The sequence below is a fragment of the Pezoporus wallicus genome, unplaced genomic scaffold, assembly GCF_028554395.1.
Source record: "Pezoporus wallicus isolate ANWC-B61680 ecotype Strahan unplaced genomic scaffold, APGP_CSIRO_Pwel_v1 contig_1739, whole genome shotgun sequence".
In the NCBI taxonomy this organism is placed as follows: Eukaryota; Metazoa; Chordata; class Aves; order Psittaciformes; family Psittacidae; genus Pezoporus; species Pezoporus wallicus.
Window position 1 is genome coordinate 528,556 of NW_026637351.1, and position 24,785 is coordinate 553,340.

Sequence of the window (24,785 nt, forward strand, 5' to 3'; positions counted from 1 at the left end):
AGGGGAAACCCCTCTTTCCTCTCAACACACCCCAGTCCCATTTTTGCCTCCATGCAGGCATTATCTAACTTAAGACCCTTGCACACAAAAAAAAAAAAAAAGTTTAGCTCTCTTGGGCCTTTGCTTCTGTAACTCTTTATTTCAACACGTTTTGTGAATCTGAAACAATGCATTGGAAGGCCAGACTTGAGACATAACAAGTAAGGAACATACCAATTAATTTAGGCATTATTTTTACATATATATATATATAGAAGTAACAAAAATAAATTGTCTTGGTGAGAAACATTGTGTAACTTATTTAAGATACAAGTCTCCAGAAGCTGTGTAATACAGCAAAATGCACTGGCTGTGTAGCTGACACCAGAACAGCTGACTGCTTATTTTCAGAATTTAAAAAAAAAGAAACACCCTAAGGACAGACCATTCTACCTTGGAAATAAACCTGATTCTTTGTTGGAGATTGCAAAATGTTCTTGAAGAGGCTCCATGTTGCTGCTTGTGTTTAGGTGGACTTTCTTTCCCGTTCTCGTGCAGTCACAAAGTTAAGCAGGTCGATGGCTGTAACAATGCCGAACACCATTTGCCGCTTGCTAGAGGAACCGTCAGTGTGATCTACACAGAAACAAAGAGGGGATTCTGCCTTTAGGAGCCACAAAACCACAAACATCCCACTTGCCTTTAATGTCATTGTTTGTAAAGGCACGTGTCAAGCCATGCCAGCTCCAAGTGTCAGGGCCTGTTGATCGAGATTGTCATCACTGATGACCCTTGTACATCGAGGGGGGATGTGCACCTTGACAAACAGTCACACAGAAGATTTTCATTTCAGAAAGGCTCCTCAATAAAAAAGCTACAGAAACTGAAACTGATGATGGGAGGAAGGATAAGGGTTAATCAGACTTATTTTTCTTGACATGAAAATTCAAACCAAATCCTCTGTTATTAAAGATATTTTCCTCATACATTAGTTTCTGAGGCTCTATTCAATACAGCTGCAAACTGGTATTATCCTATTAGAACCAGAGGCCACTACCTGAGGACATGTAACATTACCATCTATCTTCCTACACCACTACCAAATACAGAATTAGTGTAAAAATCACAATACAACATTTTTCCATTTATAACCAAATGACTTATTAACCATCTAATCATTGCTGCATTGAGAGTGCAGGTTCAAGTGATTTCATTGTGAGCATAAGCCTTTGACCTGGGAGCCAAGTGGCTAAGTGACCTTTATCTGTGGTTTAAGTTGCGGTTCCTAAAGTCTAGCTGTCTTGAGATGTTTAGCTTACTCATATCCTCAGATGTTCAGCCAGCTGGATTGTCCTGAACTTTTCAGTTATTCAATCACTGTTCCATAGCAAGCTTCCAGGGACATTCTAGGTTTATGAACAGTTAGCACAGAGTCAAAAGCACATCTTTATGGAGATTATCAGGAACAAGCCCAAATTTGATGTCTGCTCTTCATTTACAGTTATAATTGAGACAGGTGTCAGACAAATTCATCTGCTGAGTCTTGATACTGTTTTTTAGCCTAGTTTCTCAGTGCTTGTTAATTTGCAAGTTGCCCACTAAAAAGATAAACCAGGAAAAAATATTGTTCACATATAACAGTGATATACTCTAGCTTTGAATATTTATTTAGTCATTCCCAGTTCATAAAGAAGGCAGTGTAAAGAGTTTCAAGAAGGCTGATGAAAAGTAGAGTTCGGAGGAAAAACATAAAGTAAAGGGGAACAAGTTAGTTAAACAAAATAAGCAGCAATAAGAAATACTAAGCTGTCTTGCAATGGTGATGTCAGTGTTGACATCCAGATCTTACCAAATTTCACAAAGTTGTAATAAAGGTTTTGCTTTAGAAAGGAAAAAAAAATGTAGTTAATCTGGGACACTCAGTGTGGTGGAACTGCTGGAAGTTGCATGATAGGAGTAGGAAGAAGCAAAGCTCAATTGTATTGCAGGAGCTCATTCACTGGCTTACTGCTACTAATAAAGCTGCTGCACAACAGACTAGACTCAGGCATTCAGTTTTGAGCAGTAACTTGCTCCAAAAGCAGGTACATTACAGGATGTGAGGTTATTAATGGATTTAACATTTACTCTGCAAGAATTAAAGTGCTAGTGTCTTACTAAGTGTTAGTAGCACATAGTTCCATACACAGAAAGAGAATTTGGCTTCTTCAGAACTTGTTTACACCTTCACAGTTGTACTTGCTTTTTGTTACTACTCAAAGATTATCTCTTACATGCCACAGAACATCATACTCACATTGAATTTGCTCATGAACCACTAGAGCAAAGTGGTCAATTTCCAGGATATGAGAGAGTTTCCCCAAGCTGTCTTTCAGGTTAATCTGAGGAGAGAGTTACAAAACTTAAACAAAACAGTCCTTTATACATAAAGTATATCCCCATATACTTTATGTAGTATTAAAACAATACATCAGCATTATATACTGCTCCCATCTGAAGTATTGTAAAACACTAACAAATCAAGGCCAACTTAAAAGATCAGTTTTCTTTGGTTTTGATTTCAAGAATACAGAACAAAAAATGAAGCACTACATGAAGTTTTTCATTCTGGTTCTGTAAACCTAATGAATATGCCGAACACACTGAACATCTGAGAAATGTTAATGATGGAAGAAGGTCAAGTGTTCCATGTGTCTCACAAAAGGAGTTATCGTAACACTCATTATACTTGGTGATTCTACCCTAGCAAGACTGGGAAAAAGTGAATGAATCTGTCAATCAATCATTGTGGAAGCAAATACAATCTACAAAGGAGGCAGGGGAAGAGAAAAGCACAAACAAGCCAAAACCAAGAGTAAAGATTGCTCAGCTAACACTGTATTCAGGTACAAAGGAAGGAACTAGGAATTAAAAATTCATTTTTAGTGAGGTCCAACATTGCAAAGGCTAGACAAGAAAGCACCTATGTTGACTACAGAAAGAATACAGATCCTTCTAAAATACTTAGCCAATCCCCTGCTGGAATCATTTGAAAGAATGCACAAAACTCTTCTTCCTACATGCTTTAATGTATGAAGCAGCAGCAACAGGTTCATTATCCAGGTGACTCTCCCAGGTAAAAGCAGCACCCACCATCTGACATACTTTCATTAAAGGGGATTAAAAGAATTTATAGCAAAGTATTGCACCGCAGATTAAAACGCCTTTATCCTGCCATGAGGTCAGCTTGTAACTGAGGAATAAGTGCCGCAGCATAAACAGTTGGGCTGCACTGGAACACAGAGCTCTCATTAACACACCGTAAGTTAGAAGAGATCAAAAGGACCCCCAGTAGCCTGTGTTTAAGGGACGAGCAGGCTACAGTGCATGCTGAAACACCAATCCTTAAACCTGTGGACCAGGTGAGGGTGGAGAGAAACCTAGACCTACTGCCGCATCAAGTCAACTGTCAGTCACCACCACTGACAGACAAGCAGTTTTGTGTGCAATTGTGCATGCAAAGCCTAACTTTTGAACCCAAGTTCAAAGGTCACTGAAGGGGTAGAGCCCCTTGCCATCTGATTGTGTATAATCAATAGACGTGTCTTCAGGAACAGGGTAGACTAAAGATAATCAGGACAAGGAGCCCACAGGCAGCACTGGGACAACTACGAAGACATAAACTGGAACTAACACCTGACTCCACAAGAACAACCCTCCTCTCCTTTAACACACAGCACTTGTTTGGATTGGCAAATTATCCTATGGCTAGTGTTTCAAAGCCCTAGTGTTCTATTCTACTGGAGACTTTAAAAAAAGTTATAACCATTACTCTTCCATTCTAAAAGATCTCCACAAAATAACTGTGGTGCTCACATCAAAGAATAGCTTTGCCTTGGTAGTCACAGGTTAAGCCAACCTCGTACTGGTGCAGGCTGTGGTACAGATCCTAACTGTAGCACATCAAAAGTCATTTCATGACATGATCTGTTTTCCTAATTTTACCTATAAACAAGTCAATAAGCCTGACTAAAGTGGTAAGAAAAGCAAAATCCACAATACTTCTGATGTTATGTGCATTTAACTGTGTTGCTTCATTAAATCATCAATTCAAATGGAAAATAACCACAGAATGACACTTCTAGTTAGCATGTTAACAATACCACCACTTCTATGTCACTCCCCTTGCATCCTCCACCAAGGAAAGGTCAAAACTAAAGGCAAATGAAAAGGTTAAGCTGTTCATTACTGAAGAAGCATAAGAAATTTCAAGCTGCTCATGGAAAAAAGCCACAACCTCAGAAGTGCAGAGAATTGGCTACCGCAGCTAACACCAGCGTAGCTACAAAACTGCACACCACCAGCCCCAGGAACTCTTAAGGTGTCCAAGTGAGGGAGAATATGAACTAAGCAGTTTTGTTACGCACCACATTTCCACCTGATGCTTGATTATCTGTCTGGGAAGGAAAAAGATATATTTACATTTGTCCATAAAGAACTAGCATCATTTCTCAACCTCAGGGACTTGGTAGTTTGTGGACTGAATGGAAACATTACATATACTTCTGGAATACAGCACCTCATCTAGTGTGGGACAGTGTTGAAACTAAAGCCTGGTGAAAACTAGGTCAAGCATTCTGTGTTAAAAAAAAAAAATCCTTTTCCTGCAAGAGAAGCAAAGCAACAGTAACAACAAATGTATTTTAGAAGAGCCGGGAAGTTGTGGTATCTTGGCATACCACGTTGGATGAACAGGTAAAAGTGACTAACATCAAAATTCACATAGCTTGACAACATTAGGTTTCAGCAGCCACCTTGCGTTTCAGCAAGGCATCTGATACAAAAGGCAAACATTTGTTTTCTGGCTGATACAGAAATTACTTAGAAGAGTTGTTTCAACAACTCCCTGTCACTTCTCCTGGTTACATTGCCATCTGTGCCAGGATTTTGGGGGAAAGCGGAAAGGACAAGCATACTAGAAGAAAGCCTGTTGAAGTAATGGAATAGAATTATGTAGAGACAGAACTCAAACCTGGGTGCTATTAAGTAACCTAGCACATCTGTGCCCTGTAACCTTACCCAACCCGATGCCACTGCAGTGTTAGGGCATATACAGTAGTAGTACTTTGAACCATAGAACTAGGAGTTGTAGAATATACCTGCTTACCTGTTTAAATTGGTTGTAGATTACTTTGCTGACTTCATCAGAAGGCTGAACTTTTCCAGCAAGCAGTGAAGAAAGCATGTTACCCAGGGTAACCATGCCCAAAATCACCCTGGGGAAAGAGAGAAGGTAACATATAAGGATAATCAACATAAAAGCCTCAGGTATTCCTGTAGATAAAAGCATCAGCTCTCAGACAGCCTGGAGAAGTCAGTTCAACTGCTTCATGATATAAAGCAACATTAGTGATGGTATACTTGGATTCTTTGCCTCTGCAGGAGGCAGCGTCCAGTTCTCAGAAGCTCTGGAGACTCACACAGAAGTCAGCAGGGTGCCTGGCCCTTCTGAACATCAGGCCCTTTGTATCTCTAGTCCTTGCACCTGGAGAGTTTCTTGCAATCCAAGAGAGCTTCTGAAAAGCACAACTTCACTCTTTTAACCCCTCATCTCTTTCGAGGGGTCACTACAACATTGCACTATAATGCAGAGTTCTGAAGAAACTAGGTGAAAGCTGTTGTGGAGATGGGCAGGTTTGGGGTTGTTTGTTTTAAACATGAAGTTTTGCTTTGTTAAGTTAAACAGCTATTATAAGAAACAATGAAAATACCCTGCAGAAACACAGTAAGTATGTCATAATAGTCATTAGAAGCTCATTACGTGAAGGGCAGGACAGTCCAGGCATGACAACATACTAAGTCCAGCACTGGTGTGTTTAAGGTAGCATTTCTGAACTGTGTTACTGTAACTGAAGAAAGATGAGTGACAGGATATTATACTTCTTGTAACCACTTAAAAGACTTCCCTTGGGACCTGGTGAGGGAAGTGATACATATAGATGAATAATGATATATGTGGACATACCCAGATTCATCAACAACTGGTACCTGGTCGAATCCCTTCTCCCGCAGAATTTCAATAGTCTTTGCACAGGTAACAGTTGGAAGCACAGTAAGGGGAGCAGAGAGGCTTAGCTCCTGAACACTGATGTTCCACCACCTGGAGATGAAATAAAAAACAAACTCACACAAGTCTTACAGAGAGAACAAAACCAGTTAGTTATCCACATACAGTGGACTTCAACACTACAGGGATGACAAAAGGCTGCAGGGAAGAGTCAGGATTCAGTCAGAGCCAGCAAAGCTTCAAGGCTCTCAAGTTTTGTCCCCAGTATCAGAAAGTCACTGCAGTGTGAGAAGGCTGTAAGACCAAAAGTCTTTTCCTCATTTCATCTACTTCCTAGGATTACAGATAGTTGGTGGAGAGTACTGATCTCCCTAGTTCCATTATTTGTACCTTAAACAGAAAATTTTGTGCTCCTGCTCCAAGAGCCAGCCATATTTACAGTCATTATAGGCACCAATTTAGGGAAGATCCCCTTCCACTTACATAGACTCACAAAGCTTTGCATTCAAGGACACTGTTTTCAGAAGGGTTCTCTGTGAACTACTTTTTCATTTCAGATACAACCCTTTTCATGAAAAAAAAATCATCAAGTACCAAGTTTTCCTTTGCTGCCATGCAACTCAAAGAAGGATATCAAATAATTTAAGCAGACCTGATTAATAGCTGCAATTATGCATCAACACAATAGCATGAAATATTAGCTAAATCAAAGGTAGTGTAAATTGAAATAGCTTTAATTTAGCAACTGCCATGAAGTCAACTGAACAGACTCATTAAAATCCAAATGGATCTGATATGCTTACCAAGGTTTTTTGCCAGGGTCCTCTTCTTTCATAAACCCTTTCTGAATCATCCATTTGTCACTCAAGAACTTGGACCTGGAAAAGTATCAGGAAGTGAAAAGCTCATTAGCAGGCTGAACATCTCACAGCAAACTTAATATCATAACAGAGGCAACTGTTTTCAGCTCACTACCACTAACAACTAGAGTGTAATGGAAAACGTATTGCCATTTGCCATCCAACCTTATGGGACACAGACCCACTCAGCCAGGGACATTGAGAAGAAAAAGAAATCCCATATGAAACAGTTTCAAGTACATGAGTCTCTTGCAATACAATAGACACATAGCCTAGAACAGTAAAGTGCCAACCTGTACTCAGGCAAGGTCTATCTTAGTTTCTAGTTGTCTAGTGTTGTGTTGGATGCAACGGAAGTCAGGAAACACAACTAAAACCACCATGTTTTGGGATATGTTTCGGGATATGTTTCAGTGTGGTAGGACAGAAACTTCCTGGCACAGCTCAAAGTCCTCACACTTCCACCTGTAAACTCACTCCAACACTGGCTGCTGCTACAGTAGTGCTGTGTTCTGCTGTGGACACAGGCAGAGAAAGCAGACAGCCTTACAGGGGCTCTTCCACTAATGGGCTGATACCCATGGTAAACAGTGAAAGCAAGCTTTTTCCTGTGATAGATCCTGTCCAGTGATGGTTATATACTGAAGTCAGACACAAGAAGTGGCTCAGCTTTCAGAGGCCTAAGCTCATTTCTACTTCATGTCAGATCCTTTCTAGATACCTCAGAAGTTGTGTCCCAGACACATTCCTTGCTTGGGTAACTGGGTACTGTAAAAAAATATGTATTCAACTCGCCACTGCTATAAGGAGGTCTGAAGGAGTGTCTCACCCTTTTCCCAGAGAGAAAGCAAGCAGGTTCTTACATATAGTTCCTGATAGAGTCAGGGAGGATAACAACACATTTCTGACCTTCCTTCAGCTCTTTGGCTGCCTTCACAGCTACAGACATGGCACTGCCTGAGCTGCCACCTGTCAAAATGCAGATCAGAAACAAAACTGTCAAACTGTAAGTGAAATGAGAAAGCATGCGAAGAAGGGAGACCACAGAGGAGCCCAGGGTGAAGAAGACAGCTTCTGAAGTGGCAGGAGGTCCCCCTGACCTGCACAAGACTTCAGCCTCCCACACTATTCAGAGAAACTCAAAGGATTTGCATCTGCTCTTACCACACAGCAGTCCTTCCTCTCGGATCAACATGCGTGCTAAAGCAAACGACTCCTCATCGTTGCTCTTGTACCACTGGTCCACTGTCTGGGAAGGAGCAGGAAGACAGAAACAAGGGTATATTTAAATGAGGAAGACTAGGGGAGCTACACAACTAGTGTGAATTCAACTCATGCTCTTTGAGGTAACAGCTGCCCAACTAAGCCCTAGCCATGTGCCTGGGTTTCCATCCTCCAAATGCCAAGTGGCTTTTTTTCGCCAAGGTAAGACGATCACATTAACACAACAGACTCCTTATTGAAACCTCGCTGTGAGAACAGGCTGTGGCGAGACAGACACAAAGAGCATCAGTTTCCTCCCGTCTTGGAGGGCTTCCCAGGAACACAAGCGCTGCTCACAACAGTCATACCACTTTTGGCCAGGAGGGGTTGGGGTGCTCTGTTGGTTGGTTCTGGCTTGGGGTTTTGGGTTTATTTTAATTGATTGACTGGGCTGGGTTTAAAGAGAAAAAGAAAGGTTCTGTGTTCTAGGAAAATGTTATCTGCTCGCAGCATTTGTAAACTAATGTGGCCATTGCAGAAACTTTCCAAGGACTCCTTTTGCTGATGGAACGGGAATAGCTCTGTCTGCTAGCCCTCACCTTTCAGCTCAAAGAAATATTTCCCCAAGTTTTCCTTCCACCTTTCACCTCACTTGTGCATCCCAACAGAGGACAAAAGTCAGTAAACGAAGAAGCGTGACTTACAGATCTATCCAACACTGTGGGGACAAAATCATATCCAATTCCTTCCACTTCATACATTGTCTTGTCAGTCTTGTTCAGTTCTTCTGGTGTAGCAAGGATGGAGCCTTCAGGATCAACACCTATAATCTGAAGAAGCAGTTTTCACTTTGGCTACTATGATACATTGTTTTTGAGAGTACAGCTATTTACTCATGAGCACTGGCCTCTTTACAGCTGTTTGTGTCACACTGGCTACACACACAGCCAAGCTAACAGCAAGCTAGTCTCCTATTCATTTCTTCCTGGCAACATTCACCTCCCCTGTGAGCAAAATGTTTTGCTGCTTCTGGCCCCTTGGCAACCCATCCTGTCTCCTCAGGCTGTGGACACTAAGTGAAGGGCACCATCCTGTTTTACATGGGCTCTGTTTGGTTTAAACAGAAGACAGGGTTTCTGTGAAACAAGACTATTGTTCTTCACATGTAAGGCACCACTGCAGCCAATATATTTGTGCCAAGTGTAAGCAGGTAAGTATTATTTTGTTTACCACTCCCTGTCTGTAGGCAAATATTCACAATTGAAACACAATACCAACTTCTGTGAGGAAATCTAACACAGCACACAGGTAGACACATAGGTTTGTGTGTGCAGAGAAAAGTTCACTGGGTAGAACCTGGGCAGCTCCAGACAAGTTAGTGAAGGCACAGTCTGAAAGGGGACACAAAACTGCAATACACACCAGTGAAGGAAGTTTCTCAGACACCCCATGAAGGGATCTGAGGGCAAGTTTTCATCTGCTGAGACAAACCTGAACTCTGGTCACCAGTGAGACCGACCTGTCATTATTTCAGACAGCCTGACAACTTTTCTTTGCTGCTTAGAACTACCTTTTAACTGAGAAAATCCATGAGCTTCCCATAGAGACCCAGGGCAGGCTTGCAAGGAATGGCACGGGCCAAGTGGAGCAGTTTGGAGTTCACCCCACTACAGAAAAATAGGTTTGCCACTTACTTTGCAACCTGGACACTTCTCCTTTAGCTTTCTGGAGATACCAGTAATAGTGCCTCCTGTGCCAGCTGTAGCCACCAGCATGTCTATTTTTCCTGTTTAAGGATAGAAAACAGTTGTAAAATCTCCCCCAGAATCGTAGAACCATAGAATGGCTCGGGCTGGAAAGTACCTTAAAGACAATCTAGTTCCAATCCCCTTGCCATGGGCCAGGTTGCTCAAAGCCCCATCCAACCTTGAACACTTCCAGGGAAGAATGAGGGATTAAAACCTCACTTACTCCAAGTATGGACTTTCTTCAACAAAATGCAAAAAGTGTCAGAAAAGGCTCTTTGTTTCCCAAGAGCTGTTATGAGACCTACCTTGAGACCACCTTTCTCAATCTTTATTTACTTCAGCAGTGGTTTTGAAATATTCATTCAATGGGCTGGCAAGGCACCAATTTGTGGTACTCTGGACATAGATGGAGGTGGCTCATAGAGGAGACACCTGTAGTTTTACTGTTACCATATTTCCTGACACAGATAATTAATTTTCTAACTTAAAATAGACAGCCCATTATATTAGATAATTTACTGAACAAGTGCCAAGTGCATGGGATAGGCACCATTTTAGAGAACTGTTAATACAACTACTCTTTCATTTTCACATGATAAATACTGTTTTGGTCATTGTCATGAGCACTATTTTATAAGGCAGATCACTAGCCTCTTATATTACTTCATTCTACTGCCTATGGCAAATGCCTACATGGTAGGCTGCAGCCCATTCATCACACTGAATGCCTCCAACAGCTCTCAAGCCAATTCCTCAGCCGGGAGTTAGCCCAGCTAAAGCTCTCTGCTGCCACACTTCAACCATTTCCGGTACTCCAACTCAGCTGCCTGGAGCTAACATTGAAGTGATCCGTGCAGACTAAAAACGTCTTACTGGTGACATCTGCAACACAGAGCAGTTTCTACTCCTGAGGACTCCGAAGTGAAGAAGCTACCAAAGTGCTTGAGTATTTGGTCTGAGGCTGTACCTATATTTGTATTTCTGAGCTGAGAAAAATGACCCTATTCATTCATGCCAGTCTATCTGTGGCTTTTTTTTTTTTTTTAATAAGATAACTTAAGCATCACTGTTTTCTCCACCTGATCACAAGCAAAAGAGTCTAAAAATTAAAGCATCGTTCTTTAATGGGGAAAAAAAAAATCATTACTACAACTACCCAAATAAGGTAATTCTCTAACGACACCCAGAATAGGCATGGGATTTGCTATATCAAAATCCGTGCATTCTCATCCACCTCAGTACTCATTCTCTAAGAACATAACAATAAGAGACTAATAGGGACCCACTGAAAAGCAAGCATACCTTCACACTGCTGCAGGATCTCTTCAGCTGTGGTGTCATAGTGTGCCAGGGGGTTGCTGGCATTACGGTACTATATTGAAAGACAAAATAGCCAATTAAGTAGACCAGAAAGACAAAATTCACATTGTGAGGCATTTCAAAAATATGGCTAAAATTCCCAAAGCCCCACAACAGCTGCATATACCCTTTCCACACTGCTTCCTTATCTATCATCTGGACCTAGGCAGAGTACCTGAGGGGAGATACAACCTTCCTAAGTGACCTAATTTAAGAGTAGTTCTAAGGTGCCAGCACCCACTAATGCCATGATCAGTCCTGTCTGTGGGACAGTTTCTTTTAGGTACGTCATGACCCTTGTGCCCATTATTCTACAAAGGAGTGCCCATGCGGCAGCAAAACCCCTGTTTTGCAGTTTCTGCAAACATGAGCTCGTTGCTGCCCTCTAATGACTATAAAAACTTGCTACCCCACAGCATGGTGACAGCTCAGCTTCCGACCTCAGACATCTTTTCCTCCAGATACACACTTCAGGTGTTGAACAGTCAGCCAAGGGCACTAAGGAACAAGCAATACCTCTTCCCATGCCATGCCCGACGCCTTGGCTCTTACCTGGTCTAGTATGTGCGCATTGGGGATTTCGTTTTTCAGTCTCCATGCTACACCCACGTGAGATTCAGGAGAATCAAATCTAGCAGTAGTTGGGGTCCTCACAATCTCAGCACCCAAAGCTCTCAAGACATCCACCTGTAGCAAATAAAGGTGGTCACAACTCCAGAAAACACTCTCCCAGTACAGAGACTTCACTAGGATACAGGGGAAAGAAAACCTCTTCCCTTTCGCCTGGCCTGCAATAGCCTCCTTAGGAGTTCTCCTAGACCCCAGCCTCACATCACTGTGCCATGGGTCCAAATCCTTAATGTCACTTGATCTTAAAAAAAGCTTTACTGAGAAGATAGAGGTCAAATTCCTGCCTCTATCCTCAGCCTTCAGGCCTGTAGGGACTATTTTTACATATTGAGAAGATTTACTGAGGCAAAACACCACCTCCTCTCATGCTGGTCACGTATGTTCCACACTCCAACAGTGCTGTTAGCCCAGTATTTTAAGTGCAGATTATGCATATGTACCTCATCCTTTGGACACAGGCAGCAAACAAAATCCTCCAAGACCCTATGCACCACTCAACTGTAACCACTCACAAGTGCAAACTGATGATACCAAGGCAAAGCCTGTCTTCAGAAAGGAGGGAGGCCTTTGGTGCTGCATACCACCAATGACCATGCAGTACCTCTCCCTCCACAGCACATAAGAGCAAACAATAGGTATAGGCCTTCAGGGGATATTGTTCTTATTTGTGACACTGCCTTTCAGTTGGAACACTGGAAGTGATTGAATGGAAATAAGCAGCTTTACTGACAATTTGCTGCCTCAACTATGAGTCACATGGGATCTCTTCTCTACTCTCTACTCTTGGCTGCAGGTGTAGCACCGCAGGACAGGGCTTGGTCTAGAGCTAGATGTTTTGTGCTTTCCACAGTGAAGGTAAGTTGGCATTACTCAGGCACCTTTTCCTTCCCCTTTGTTGTTGTGGTGGCACAACTCAGATGCTTGCCAGTACTGCTCAGTGTAACCTGAGGATCTCAACAGGCTCTCTCACAGCCTTGCTTCAGCATTGCTTTCTTTCATCCTCCTTTGCTCAGTGACAGAGAGCTAATCCAGGGACATGTAGTCACTTCAATGGGCTAGGTAAATCTCAAGTTCCTTTGACATTTGTATTTAAAACAGCTATATCAGTTTTCAAAGTGACAGTGCTGTGGGGATGGGTCTTAAAAGAATTTTCTGTCCATGGATTTCTCTGGGCTCTGGCAACAGCCCCTCAGCAGAGTTGAGAGACCAAATGCCTAAATCTTGGTTGCTAAAGGCACAGCACTCATCTGCACCAGGAGCTCTGCAAGTGCAAACCTCCTTATTTGTAAATTCTTGAAAATAAAAACAGATGTGACCTTCTCCATGCTCATTTTCTCTGGCATCACAATGATACAGCGGTAACCCTTCACTGCTGCAGCCAAGGCCAACCCGATTCCTGCAAGCAAAGACATGTAGAGTATTTAGTGAGGAGCAACAAAGAGCAAAACCCACAATGCTAGCTTTGGCATGCCCTGGCTTTAATCAGATTTTCACCAGAGGCTTGAGTACAGTGTCTCCAGAGGTGTGGCAAAAGGAACATTTCTGGCTATTGAGGAGAACTGGATTGCTGCTAGTTCTCTGAGGATCACAACCAACACAAAGTTTAGCCAAGGATGGGAAAACTTGACTTGTACAAACTACTAGCTTTAACACATGCATATTCCCTTTCTCCTGTCTCAGCCACTTCATCTGGTAAAGGAATGAGCTTTAAGCTAAAGAAGACTAGAGCAATCATTTTGATACTGTCAGAAGAGCATTAAAGACCCACTTCTGCCTTAAATCCCTAGTCTGCAATGGGCTGAAACTAAGTCCTTTCAGAAAAGATGTGATTTAGATGCTGTTTGTGATTGAGGCTCTAATGCACTGTCTCAACTTGCTACCACAGTGAAGTACCTTGACAGTTAGAGACAGACACCTCATTTCTACTTTAAACATCTTCACCTCCAGCCTGATTTCTGCCTTCTAGCTTGTCACTGTCTGCCTACCTGAAGAGCTAAGCTCAGAACTGCCTCCCCTATAGAAGAGAAGCTTACACCTGTCATCAGATAACCTTTCTGCTGGATAAGCTAAACAGATCGAGTTAGTTGATACGGGCACTAGGCACAATACCAACACATGCTCATGACAATGCCTCACAGGCACTTCACCCCACACAGAGACTTGCTTGTTCAAAGTTGGCTCTGTTTCTAGACTAGGCTGGATTGATTAGGGGTGGGGAAAAAAAAAAAAAAGTAGTCTTTAACTGTTCCTGTAAGAGAAGAATAACTTACACCTCTAGTAAATCAAGTAGTGGTTAAATACTAGGGGGGTGAGCCCAAAGAAACTTTTCTCAGCATATTACAGATAAATAAGGATGCCAAAAAAAAAAAAAAAAAAAAAGAAAAAAAAAAGACAGCAAAGGCCTCACTAAGGCTGAGGACTGAAGAGAAGCCTTCCAGCACTTTCCCTCTTTCCATTTTGGTCTGTGATGAAGAAAGTATTTTGAGACCTGAACTCTACCACTTTGTAGGTTCTGCTACTCACCTGCAAATGCAACAAACATCAAAACAGGACTTTGGCTGAGGGAGAAGTGGGATGCAGAGAGGACAAAAATATAACACATTAGCTCCTACATTTAACATACTCAGTAGCTCTAAGCAGTTGTCTAGAGCAAAAGCCAGTTCTCTCAGGTTACTGTCTGCCCTGGTCTTTGCTTTTACATTAAAAGATAGCTTTCTGAAGTAATTGTTTTGTATCTCCTTCAGTTCTGCCTTCTTTCTATCTTTTGGGTTCTGTGACAAGGAGAATCCTGTAAAACCTATAGACCAGAAAGCAGGATATCATAGTATGACCTCAGAAGGGGAAGATCCAGATTCACACCAGCCTTTTGGTGCTTTTTTCCCCAATAATTTCAGTCAGACTTTCATTTCTGAATAGGGCCTAAATATCCTGGTGAATCTGGGCTAAAACTTCTTTTATTTTAAAGCAAAGAGCCCCTGCAAATTGAACAGGCCTCCTGCATAGTCTGGTCAGCATAGGCCATTGCAAAACTGTTCCTTGTGTGAGATGGAAGAGGCACTGCTCCCTACACCATGCAAGCAGGAAGAGATCCTCTTTCTTCCCTGCACAGACGGCCTCCATGCTCCAATCTTAAGTCTTGCATTTTCCGGGAAAACCATCACAGCATTTTCCCCCACACTTTGCTAAGATCTCTCCATTCCCTACCTGTGTTTCCAGAGGTTGGCTCTATGATCGTGTCCCCAGGCTTCAAGATCCCAGCCTTCTCAGCATCCTCTACCATCCTCAGGCTGACACGGTCCTTCACACTGCCCCCAGCATTGAAGAACTCACATTTTGCCACTGGAAACAAAGAAACCAAGCAGAGTTCTTAAACAGCAGTAATTTGCTAAATAGACTGCTTATGCCTCAAATATCTGCAAGAGCAACAATGTTAACATGTCTGTCCAATTCACCTCAGTGTTTCACACCACCAGAGATGGGGATTCAGTTCACAGCATCTCCACTGTTATGGGTCACAACAACATGGCAAGTTTCGTACTTGATGCTGGACACAGAAGCCAAGCCACTCATATTCTGTCAATCTCCTCAAAATATGACCTCTCCTTTAATCTTTACTGTTTATTACAGTCCAGTCATTAAGATAAAAAGCCCCTTGGCTCTTCTAGTGCAATAGCATGGGGGAAGAGAATTCCACCAATACACCTTACCTCTTCCCCTGTACATTCCTCAGCCAAAGAGTTTCTGATCAACCTGGAAGTTTCTCCCCTTGTTCAGCCTACACTTTGATTTCACTACTCCCAGCATTAATCCTTTCAGTGGTGTTAAACACCACCTTTCAGGACTCTGATCAGAGCCTCCAGATATCTCCAGCATAGTTGGGGTTTAAACAAACAAAACAGCAAACCATTCACTGACAGTTTCATTACTTTAATTGTTTTCTGTGATCTTCAGTGATAACTGCAGATCTGTATTTTGCACACACTGATGTATACTCCGAATATGAGAAGCAGCCATAAACTTCATATATTTGATTTTTGGCCTGCAGCAGTACTCACAGAGTTCACACTTGAGCCCATACTGCTTCCCAATCTTGTTGATTTGCACCAAAGGTGTATTGCCAACTTTATCCAGGATGCTTGGCAGGATTTTCAGAGGCTCTGGCCTGGTACACATACAAACAAAGTCAGTTTATTCACAAAGGGAGCCACAGGCAGGTCATACAAAAGTAACACAGTATTTCCGATGCTTTTTCAATCATCCTTCTCCCTCCTTTTCACGAGAGTTAATTTTTGTAAATATTTTAGTTTAAAATAGTGTCAACTGGATACAGATTCACAAACATTCAGCCCTTGATCCAAAACAAGGATTAACCAGACATCAAGCCAAGTGCTAAGGCAAGAATTAAGTGCTCTGTACTTCCTCCTGGCATGAAGTAGCTTAACACTGCTCAGAGGCAGCTATTTTACAAGCAAAAGGCATTAACAGCGCAATCTTTCATCAATTCAGGGAACTGCTTGCCAGGTTACTTAAAATAAGGCACTTTAGTCCATGTACATTTACATTTTTGGTGCAAGGCCCCTTATATGCTTAATCTGAATTCTTAGCTTTGCTTATACATGGGAATTAAAAGCACTAGCATACAGGCTAAACAGCATCAATTTAAATCAGTCATCTTTTGTTAAATCCACATAGCTCTGAGGGGTCCTGGATTAGTGATGCACTGAAAATTAGCACTATATGTAATACTTACAGAGTAGTATGACGATGGGGTGAGGCAGAGAGGGGTTTCCCCAGCTTCCATGTACATTTGCTGGGTGTATCAGGGCGGATCCACTCCCTTTCCTTCTCATTAGCTTTGCAGTTCCCATTGTTCCTCTCACCAGAGATACAGTTTTTGCCAGGCGCATGAGGGCATGAATTTGTCTCTGGCTTCTCCTGGGAAGGAACCATAGGCATTTCATCCTTGGGGATGGGGGAAAAAATTAAATAAAATAGGGGGAGAGTAATTCATACGCCTTGCTGCAACAAGGTCAGAGCATTCTTTGAGGTTATCAAAGTTACTTAAGTTCTGTACCACAGGAGAACCCCATTCACATCACTGGCCCCCCTAAAATGATTTTTAATCATTTTACTAATAAGGAGTCCTTATTCTTGTCTCTGTCTCTGTCTCATCACCACCATATCTACTGCCAGCCTAGTGTTTCAGCATGCAGTATTTCTGCTGGAAGCCTGAACAGCAACTACCCTGGTGGCAGTTTTCAGAACAGTATTGCCTATAAGCTAAAATGGGCAATGGCAACAAGTAGCTTTTAACACCCACGAATAGGTACTGCCACACCCTAACTAACTAACTACTGCTAACACCCAAGAATAGGTACAGGAGATCCTGCTACTTGTACCCAAGACCCAGGCAGTAGGGGAGAAAGCATAGTACGTCCCAGTTACAGGACTGAAGTGTCCCAGTCTTGGTTTTCCTTTACGTGAAAAAGGTCATAACAAATGGGTATTTTCACGGTCAGTTGATGCTTCCACCGTACTGTGAAGATGGAAAAGCATTTCAGCATAGTTTTGCTTTGCTAAATCCTTATTGCCAAAACAAGAATCTTACCCTGCAACACTCAGTGCAAAAGCTCTATACAGTACCCTACATGAAGATAACTTAAACATGCTGAAGCATATGCTTACTGTAACTACCCTCCATAAATATCAAGAAAAGAGGACCAGTCTCATGGGAGACACCCCTCCCACACTGAAAAGCAGCTCTTAAATAAAACCTCCCCACTCCGAGCAGAAAGGAACACAGGAAGGCTACTTGGTGACTAATTAGAAAATGGTGCCAGAAGATCCTGCACTGCTCCTTGCGGTTATGAAGAAGAACTTCTCCAGAAAGGCCTCTGGTTTCAATGGCACCTACCTCCAGAGCATTCCAGAAAAACAAAACAAAACAAAAAAAAAAAAAAGAAAAAAACACACCAAACAAACATTGAAATCCCTCTAGGGGTTTCACTTTCCCAAATTCTGGACACAGAAAGACTATTCCCCAGAAAACAATATTCCCCAGAAACCATTGAGTACCTTAGACAGAACAAAGGGCCTTTCGAACATCAACTTCTCCATGTTCTTTGGTGAAGGTGACAGCACAGTAGACTGGACTTTCTTCAGAAGACTGAGTACTGTGGGTCACGGGACTGGAACCCTCTTCAAAGCTGCAGATCATGCAAGTTAGGGAAAAAACAGAACAAAACCAATCAGGAAAGAGTCTCTCCTAGGGGCAAAACACACCTTTTGCTTTCTTAGGGAAAAAAAAGCAGCTGAAAACAAAGTAAAAGTGACCTGTATAAATACGATTAGAAAACATAACAATCATGCAGCAGAGGTATTGCACAAGAACAATGGAGGGTCTCCTGACTCTGCTCTTCCCACATTACCTTATCTTCCCTCTGCCTTGCCCTCTATAGTTCAGATCCAGGGAAGTAAGCAAAACCAGAATCTCTATTGGACTGACTGCAATTCCATAAGCTTGAAAGCTACATAAAGCAATAGCAAATACTCCAGTTCACATGATATGTACTTCTAAGCGACATCAAGGGTGAAAGGGCTTTGTGGTGCTATCACCAAAAGACCCTGTACACATCTTAGGAAACTCTCTTATACAGAAACAATTTCAGAGGCCTCTCTACCCTTGAGAAGACCAAAATCTCACAAGTTCCTATCCAAACTGAGTTATTGTTGCACATACAAACTTAGTGATGTTGGATATAACACAAACAGCAAACACTCCAACCAAAAGAAAGCAGGGAAATCTTCTATCAGGCTTCTTGTTTCAGAAAATAGCAAATATAAAATGCAAGCAGTGATTTCATTTCTCCTAACCTAAACAGTTCATACAGCCTGCCTGCTTCTTTTCCACTGAAGACAAAGACCTGGCTGAAGACTTGGAAAGTGTAGTGTTTTTCCTCCAGTATTTGTTTTTCTCAGCACCCTTTTGCAGCGAGATTCAGCATTTTTCCATTGCTGAATTGCACTAGGCCTGGAAACGGTCCCTCCTTCTTCTGACAAGTGCACACAAAGCAGGCACAGGTTAGATCAGAGAGTTGATGGTCTGGTCATACACTTAAAAAAGAAAATAGAATCTGAATCACAGGACCAGTGATCCATTTGATCCTGCAAGTTAATATGCACCAATAACCACTACTACCTTATGCACACCAATTCCTTTCTTCCATGCTGATTTGAAGAAAATGACTAAGGAGTTTAAATTGCCCTCCTTTAGGAACAAAAAGCCTTTGGAAGTGCCAACTTTCTCAGCTAAGGCTTAAAATAATTCTCCTTCTAGATACAAAGACTTCCACACCACCAAAATGATACAATTCTACTTTATTGAGGTTAATACATGCGTAAAAGCCAAGAAGAACTACATCCTGACCTAGACTACTGACCAGGACTAGACTGAGAGATATCAGTCCAAGAAAACTAACATTCCATAAATACTTGTTCTTGGAATGCAGCTTTCCAAAAGCTGCCTTGTGAAGGATTCCCTCTAAACTAGGCAAGACAATACCATCTCACTCTCACTTCCTCTATTGTAAGGCAAAACCCCCACAATCCACTAATAATATGCTACACCTCTTGAACTACGAACAGCAGAAACACGAAAATCTGTATTTATTGCCTTCAACCGAGCTGTGAGATTCTCTCATGTTTAGAACGGCAATAAAAAGCTTCAGCAATGGGGCTAGAATTCTGAACAAAAGTGAGGAGAGAGGAAAAAAGCTACCACAGGCATTGACAACAAAAGTCCTGGCCCCAAATGCTAACATTAAGCAATATCATTCATCGGAAGGAACACAAGCTTCTGTTCAATAAATCCTTTTAAATAATTTTATTAGGCATTATTTTAAATAACCCCACACCCATCCAGCATAAACAGGTAAACATGTATATTTATTAAGCCAAATTCTAATCATACTAGTCTATAGTCAGTCCCAGCTATGATTACATTGACCAGCTATGGTCAACCTAATATGTTACGGTTTTGAAGAAGGGCAAAATCCTAGGACAGACTTCATTGTTCTACAGGGGAATTCTCACTACAGCAGTCAACAGAGACAGAAAAGCACCTGCAATGGCTTACAGTTATACCTAAGAAACAGGTCAGGAGCCCAAGAGCGACCTGTCATGTTCAGGGCCAACAGGAAGACTTCAGATCTTCCAACTCCTTCAGTGCTACTGATGAGATTCCTCACACAACCCAGAACATCCACTGGTGCTTACAGCCCTAAATGATGTAACTTCAGCAAATTAAGAGGCAGAGGTAGCCAGCCTAGGACATCCATGTTCCCCTCCCATGATCCTGCCCACAGGCCCAAATCAGGCCATAGGAAGCTGGTACCTCTTTCTACTGGGGAGACCTTTGGGGAAGGTGGAAGGGGGTGATCAGAAATCACTAAAAGAGAAGCTGACAGCAACTTCTTCGCTAGCCTGACCCTCTCCTCAGTCTTTCTTCTGGAGATACAGACTGGGGAGACAGGACAGAAGAATGGCAATTCTGCTTTTCTAACTGCAATGAGTGCTGCTCCAAAGAGTTTGAGGGAGATAAGCTGCAGGAAGAGCTGCCCATTTTCAGGAAATAAATTCTGCCAGCCTGAATTTAAGTTTGCTGTAATAAAGAACACTTCCATAGCTAGCTGGGGGTGTGGGCAGAGTCTAACTAGAAAAGCCTGACTAACTTCTGGCATTAAATCTGATTTTTTTGCCTCATGCTCTGCAGAGAGAATTCACAGATCCATTTAAACCTAAGTCACAAAGGGGATTGAGACATAGACAGAGATATGACATCCAGAGAGTCTCATGGGCAAGGCTCACATCTCTGGATCCATCTCCACAGCAAACCCAAGACTATTTCTTAACTCCCATAGAGCACGACTGAAGGCCAGTGAGTGAAATTAATCCTCAAATAGCCTGAGTTGTACTCACACCATAGATATGTTAGGAGCTATGGCTTCTAAAGCTGTTTAGTCAGCACTAACATAGATACTTAAAGACTACCATGCATGCAAGAACCTAATTAATTTGAGTCTTGTCTGAAGCAGACATGAAGCTATCCAAAAGGCACATGTAAAAGATGAATCAGAGAGATGCCCCAAGGGCTGACAGCTCAGCAAGAGAGGAGATTATGTTGCATTTTGCTGTGGCCTGAGAATGGGAAACTTTGATGTTAAGCAGGTACTTTACTGTGTGAACAAGTAAACCACTGCAAACCAGTTATTCTGCTCACTCTGAGTATCACAGAATCTTAGAGAGCTTTAGGATCTTTACAGGTTACCAGACGAAGAAGTACCCATCCAGCCTTTGGAAGCTGTGCAGAAACACCACAGTTATAAGTGATCAGGAGACAGCAGACATTTGGGTTTTTTTTTTGTTTGGTTTGTTGGTTGGGTTTTTGTGAGAGTGTGTGTGTGTGTCCATTGCCTTGCTAATTCCTCAGTGGCAGGCAGCTCCTGTGTCAGGAGGCATCAAGTGACCCAAAGTAACCAGGTTATTAATTAACACTGTGGTTCTAGGAAGAGATCCTTCAAGAACGGAAAGTCTTATTTCCATTTTCTTCTACAGAGCTGATGAGGGAACCTGTGCATGCAGCCCTAACACAGGTATCTTCTGACATCCCCATTTTCTGAGCACATTTCAAGACTGTCTGGACTCACCTGATAAGTCTTCTAAGTGAAGACTGACGTCTCCAAGGAGCAAAACGGCATTAAAGACCAGAGAATACCTTATCTGCATTTTTAACTGCTGCAGTCAGAAGCTTTCTTTATTTCTTTCCCTGCTTCCAATTGCCTCTCTTTAGTCAGCACAAAGATGGACCAACGCTACAGCCTGACCAGTGCGCCTGATCTGCCAAGCTCACCAGGTACAGGGAGAAAAGCATTACAGGTAGGGTAAGAGAGGCTCAGAGACTGAAAAAGTTGCCCATCATGACAAAAGAGTGAGTTGGAGCTCTGCTCTCAATTTCTGACCAGGACTATGAAATAAATGGAAGCACAGCTCCCCTTCCCCAGCATTACATTGCCTCACTGCAAGGCATAAGATCTTTTGTTAGCCTGGGGACCTCTGATCAAGTCAGGGACCTCTCATAAAGGCTGGCAGAGAACCGCTAGTCACCACTGCCTGGGCAGGAAGCCAGCTTTTTGGCCCATGCATGTTTCATGGGAAGGACCAACTGACACCCACTCTGGCTACATCTGCAGAGCTTTTGGCAGGCATCCACGGTGCAACCAAGAGCACAGTACACCCTGCTGTCTGCCCAGTTCCTGTGGGTCTCACGTGCAGACAGCAGGTACCTGCCAATAGCCAGAGGCCTGCCTATCCTGGCAGCTGCCAGGGCAGAGTGACACACCTGTGCCAGCATGTATGCTCCAGGAAGCTGGTCCCCCATGACCCTGGCTACCAACCACAACTTTGAGAAGTACTACTCCAGCTCTCGGAAAGCAGGCTGATTAAGTCACACACAGAGAGGCCACGATAGGGTACTAAAGATCTACCAACTAATATCAAAAAGGATGATCTGTCCAAACACCATAAGTACTGGACCTAACCTAGCACCCTAAACCGTACTTCATCAGTAGTGATCTCACTATAGCTATTCTCCTGCCAAGAAATGCCAGGCTCTGGGCCGGTCTCAGTTTTCTGGTAAATACCTTTCCTCCCTCACACAAAACCCCAGATTTTGCCTATTCCCATAGTCTGAGATTTCCCTCCCTTCTGCAGCACATGTTTTGCAGAATGTGGAGCTCTCATGCCTCAACTCAGGAAACAGGCTCGTTAAAAGGGTAAACAGTCTAAGCAACTTTGCTGGTATCTGAAGGGGTCCTATAAGGATGCTGCGGAGGGACTCTTCATTAGGGACTGCAGTGATAAGAGAAGGGGTAACGGGTTAAAACTTAAACAGGGGAAGTTTAGATTGGGTATAAGGAGGAAGTTCTTTACTGTAAGGGTGGTGAGGCACTGGAATGGGTTGCCCAAAGAAGTTGTGAATGCTCCATCCCCGGCAGTGTTCAAGGCCAGGCTGGACAAAGCCTTGGGTGACGTGGTTTAGTGTGAGGTGTCCCTGCCCACGGCGGGGGGGGGGGGGGTGGAACTAGATGATCTTCCTAACTATTCTATGATTCTATGATCTTAAGGTCCTTTCCAACCCTAACTATTCTATGATTCTATGATTAGGGGTCAGCACTCCAAACCTCGACGGTCAAAGGCTTCAGGATTAGAGAGATACACAGAAGACTAGTTACTCAAACAGGAACAAGAGAAGAACCGCTTGCTTTTCAAGTAGTGGCTCATTCAATAGTATGCCAGCAGCATTACTGACGCTTTTATTGGAGTTGCTCTCTCAGGTTTTAGTCAAGTTCAGACCCTTCCCAACGGAGGAAGGGCAATATATGAAATAAAAGGTTAAGAAAACAAGCTTCTTGGTCCACTGCATTAGCCAGACTTAACAAGAAAACATTGCCAAGAGACACTCAAATAAACAATGGATGACAGGCCAAGAACAGCTGAATCATTCACTGGTTTGGGTTGGAAGGGACCTTCAAAGGCCAACCAGTTCAACCCCCCTGCAATAAGCAGGCACATCTCTAACTAGAACACGTTGCCCACAACCACATCCAGCCTGGCCTTGAATGTCTCCAGGGATGGCACACCTACCACCTCCCTGGGCAACCTGTGCCAGTAGAAGAGCTGGGGCCAAACCCAGAGAAGGCAAACAAAAGGCACAGCGTCACCTCGCAAGCCCGTCTGCGAAGCCGAAAGCCGATCTTTCCTCCTCCCGCTCCCTGCTGGGCGGAGGCACTCCGCAGCCACCCTCTGGCCTGCCCAGGGCATCCCCAGGGCCGCTGCCCCCGCGGTTCCCCAGCAGGCACGCCGGCACCAGGGCTGGCTCCACGGCTCCGCTTGTCCAGCACGGCTCCGAGCTGCCCGTCCCTACCTCTTTCATCAAGCACAAAGAGAAACCGCGCAGCAGGACAGCATCCACCCCGCAAGCCCGCAGCCCGCCATCCTTCCCTGCCGCCCCAGGGAAGCATTCCTGAAGCAGCGCCCCCCTCAAAGTGATCGTTCAAAGGCCGCCGCCGCTGAGGCGCAGCGTGGCGCAGCCCACCCCAAGCTGAAGGATGATGCCCAGGGCGGCGGGAGGGGGACCCACCTGCCTCCTGCCTCCCCCCTCCCTCTCCCCACATGGGGCCACCACCTCACCCACGGGCGCTCCACAGGACGGCAGCGACAACCCGCGCTCCGGCAGAGCAGCCAGAGGAGGAAGAGGAGGAGAAGGAGGAAGAGCCCGCGTGTCCCGGGCTGGCCCCGCCCACCGAGGGGAGAGAGCGGGAGCGCACACGGCGATTGGTATCCACGGGGGCGTCGGCGAGACAGAGACAGCCAATGGGGAGGCGGCGCGCGGCCACGGGGCACTGCCTCCTAGAAGAGGCGTGCTGGCCGGGCCGGGCCGGGCCGGATCGGATTGTGGGTTCGCGGCGGTGCCCAGCCCGGAGCGCTGCGGGGAAACCGGGGGCAAAAGGGCTGGGTTTCCCTCAACGGGCTTCGCGGGGTCCGCTCTGAGGTCGCTGCAGGCGCCATGGGGTGCGGGCCCGAGGGGGCGTGCCCAGGCCCCGGCCTTGGAAGGCCCATGGGCACCAGCTGTCGGGAGGTAAAGGGATGTAAGCTGCTGGTCGCTTCCGAGCACTGCTTGTGCTACGGGCTGCTTGTATAATCTGTGGATAAAAAACTAAAACCCATACAGGTTTCACAAAACAAACAAACAAACAAAAAGGTATTTCTTCCTAGAATTAGGCTTTCCAATAGCTGCCTTTCCCTCTAAACTAGGCAAGACAATACCATCTCACTCTCACTTCCTCTATTGTAAGGCAAAACCCCCACAATCCACTAACACCACCCTCCACCTCTTGAACTAGG

General features: G+C 43.8%; 1 protein-coding gene across 5 annotated transcripts; it reads right to left on the minus strand.

The window, feature by feature from the left end:
* Positions 1–118: 118 nt before the first annotated feature.
* Positions 119–24,208, minus strand: LOC130596934 (cystathionine beta-synthase-like protein). Of its 5 annotated transcripts, none has more exons than XM_057405016.1 (18): positions 24,072–24,208; positions 17,901–18,031; positions 16,576–16,787; positions 15,881–15,987; positions 15,030–15,164; positions 13,142–13,221; positions 11,748–11,882; positions 11,139–11,208; positions 9,783–9,874; positions 8,793–8,918; positions 8,050–8,134; positions 7,749–7,854; positions 6,829–6,903; positions 5,984–6,118; positions 5,126–5,234; positions 4,386–4,415; positions 2,276–2,360; positions 119–615 (listed from the first exon to the last, which is right to left on the minus strand). In XM_057405016.1, the coding sequence occupies exons 2-18, from the start codon at positions 17,940–17,942 to the stop codon at positions 506–508; spliced, it is 1,734 nt and encodes a 577-aa protein (XP_057260999.1). In that variant the 5' UTR covers positions 17,943–18,031; positions 24,072–24,208; the 3' UTR covers positions 119–505. The 5 variants fall into 5 exon arrangements, with proteins under 5 accessions (XP_057260999.1, XP_057261001.1, XP_057260998.1 ...); XM_057405018.1 differs by having other exon boundaries at positions 16,576–16,760; positions 24,067–24,170; XM_057405015.1 differs by having other exon boundaries at positions 24,067–24,170.
* Between the last annotated feature and the right edge of the window lie 577 nt (positions 24,209–24,785).

Excerpts from the sequence above, each read along its gene's own strand:
- LOC130596934 (XM_057405016.1), bottom strand. The coding sequence starts at position 17,942 with ATGGAGAAGTTGATGTTCGAAAGGCCCTTTGTTCTGTCTAAG. Across the intron at positions 6,119-6,828 it reads GACCCTGGCAAAAAACCTTG|GTGGTGGAACATCAGTGTTC; the intron begins GTAAGCATATCA and ends TTTCATCTCCAG. Across the intron at positions 616-2,275 it reads GGTTCATGAGCAAATTCAAT|ATCACACTGACGGTTCCTCT; the intron begins GTGAGTATGATG and ends GTTTCTGTGTAG.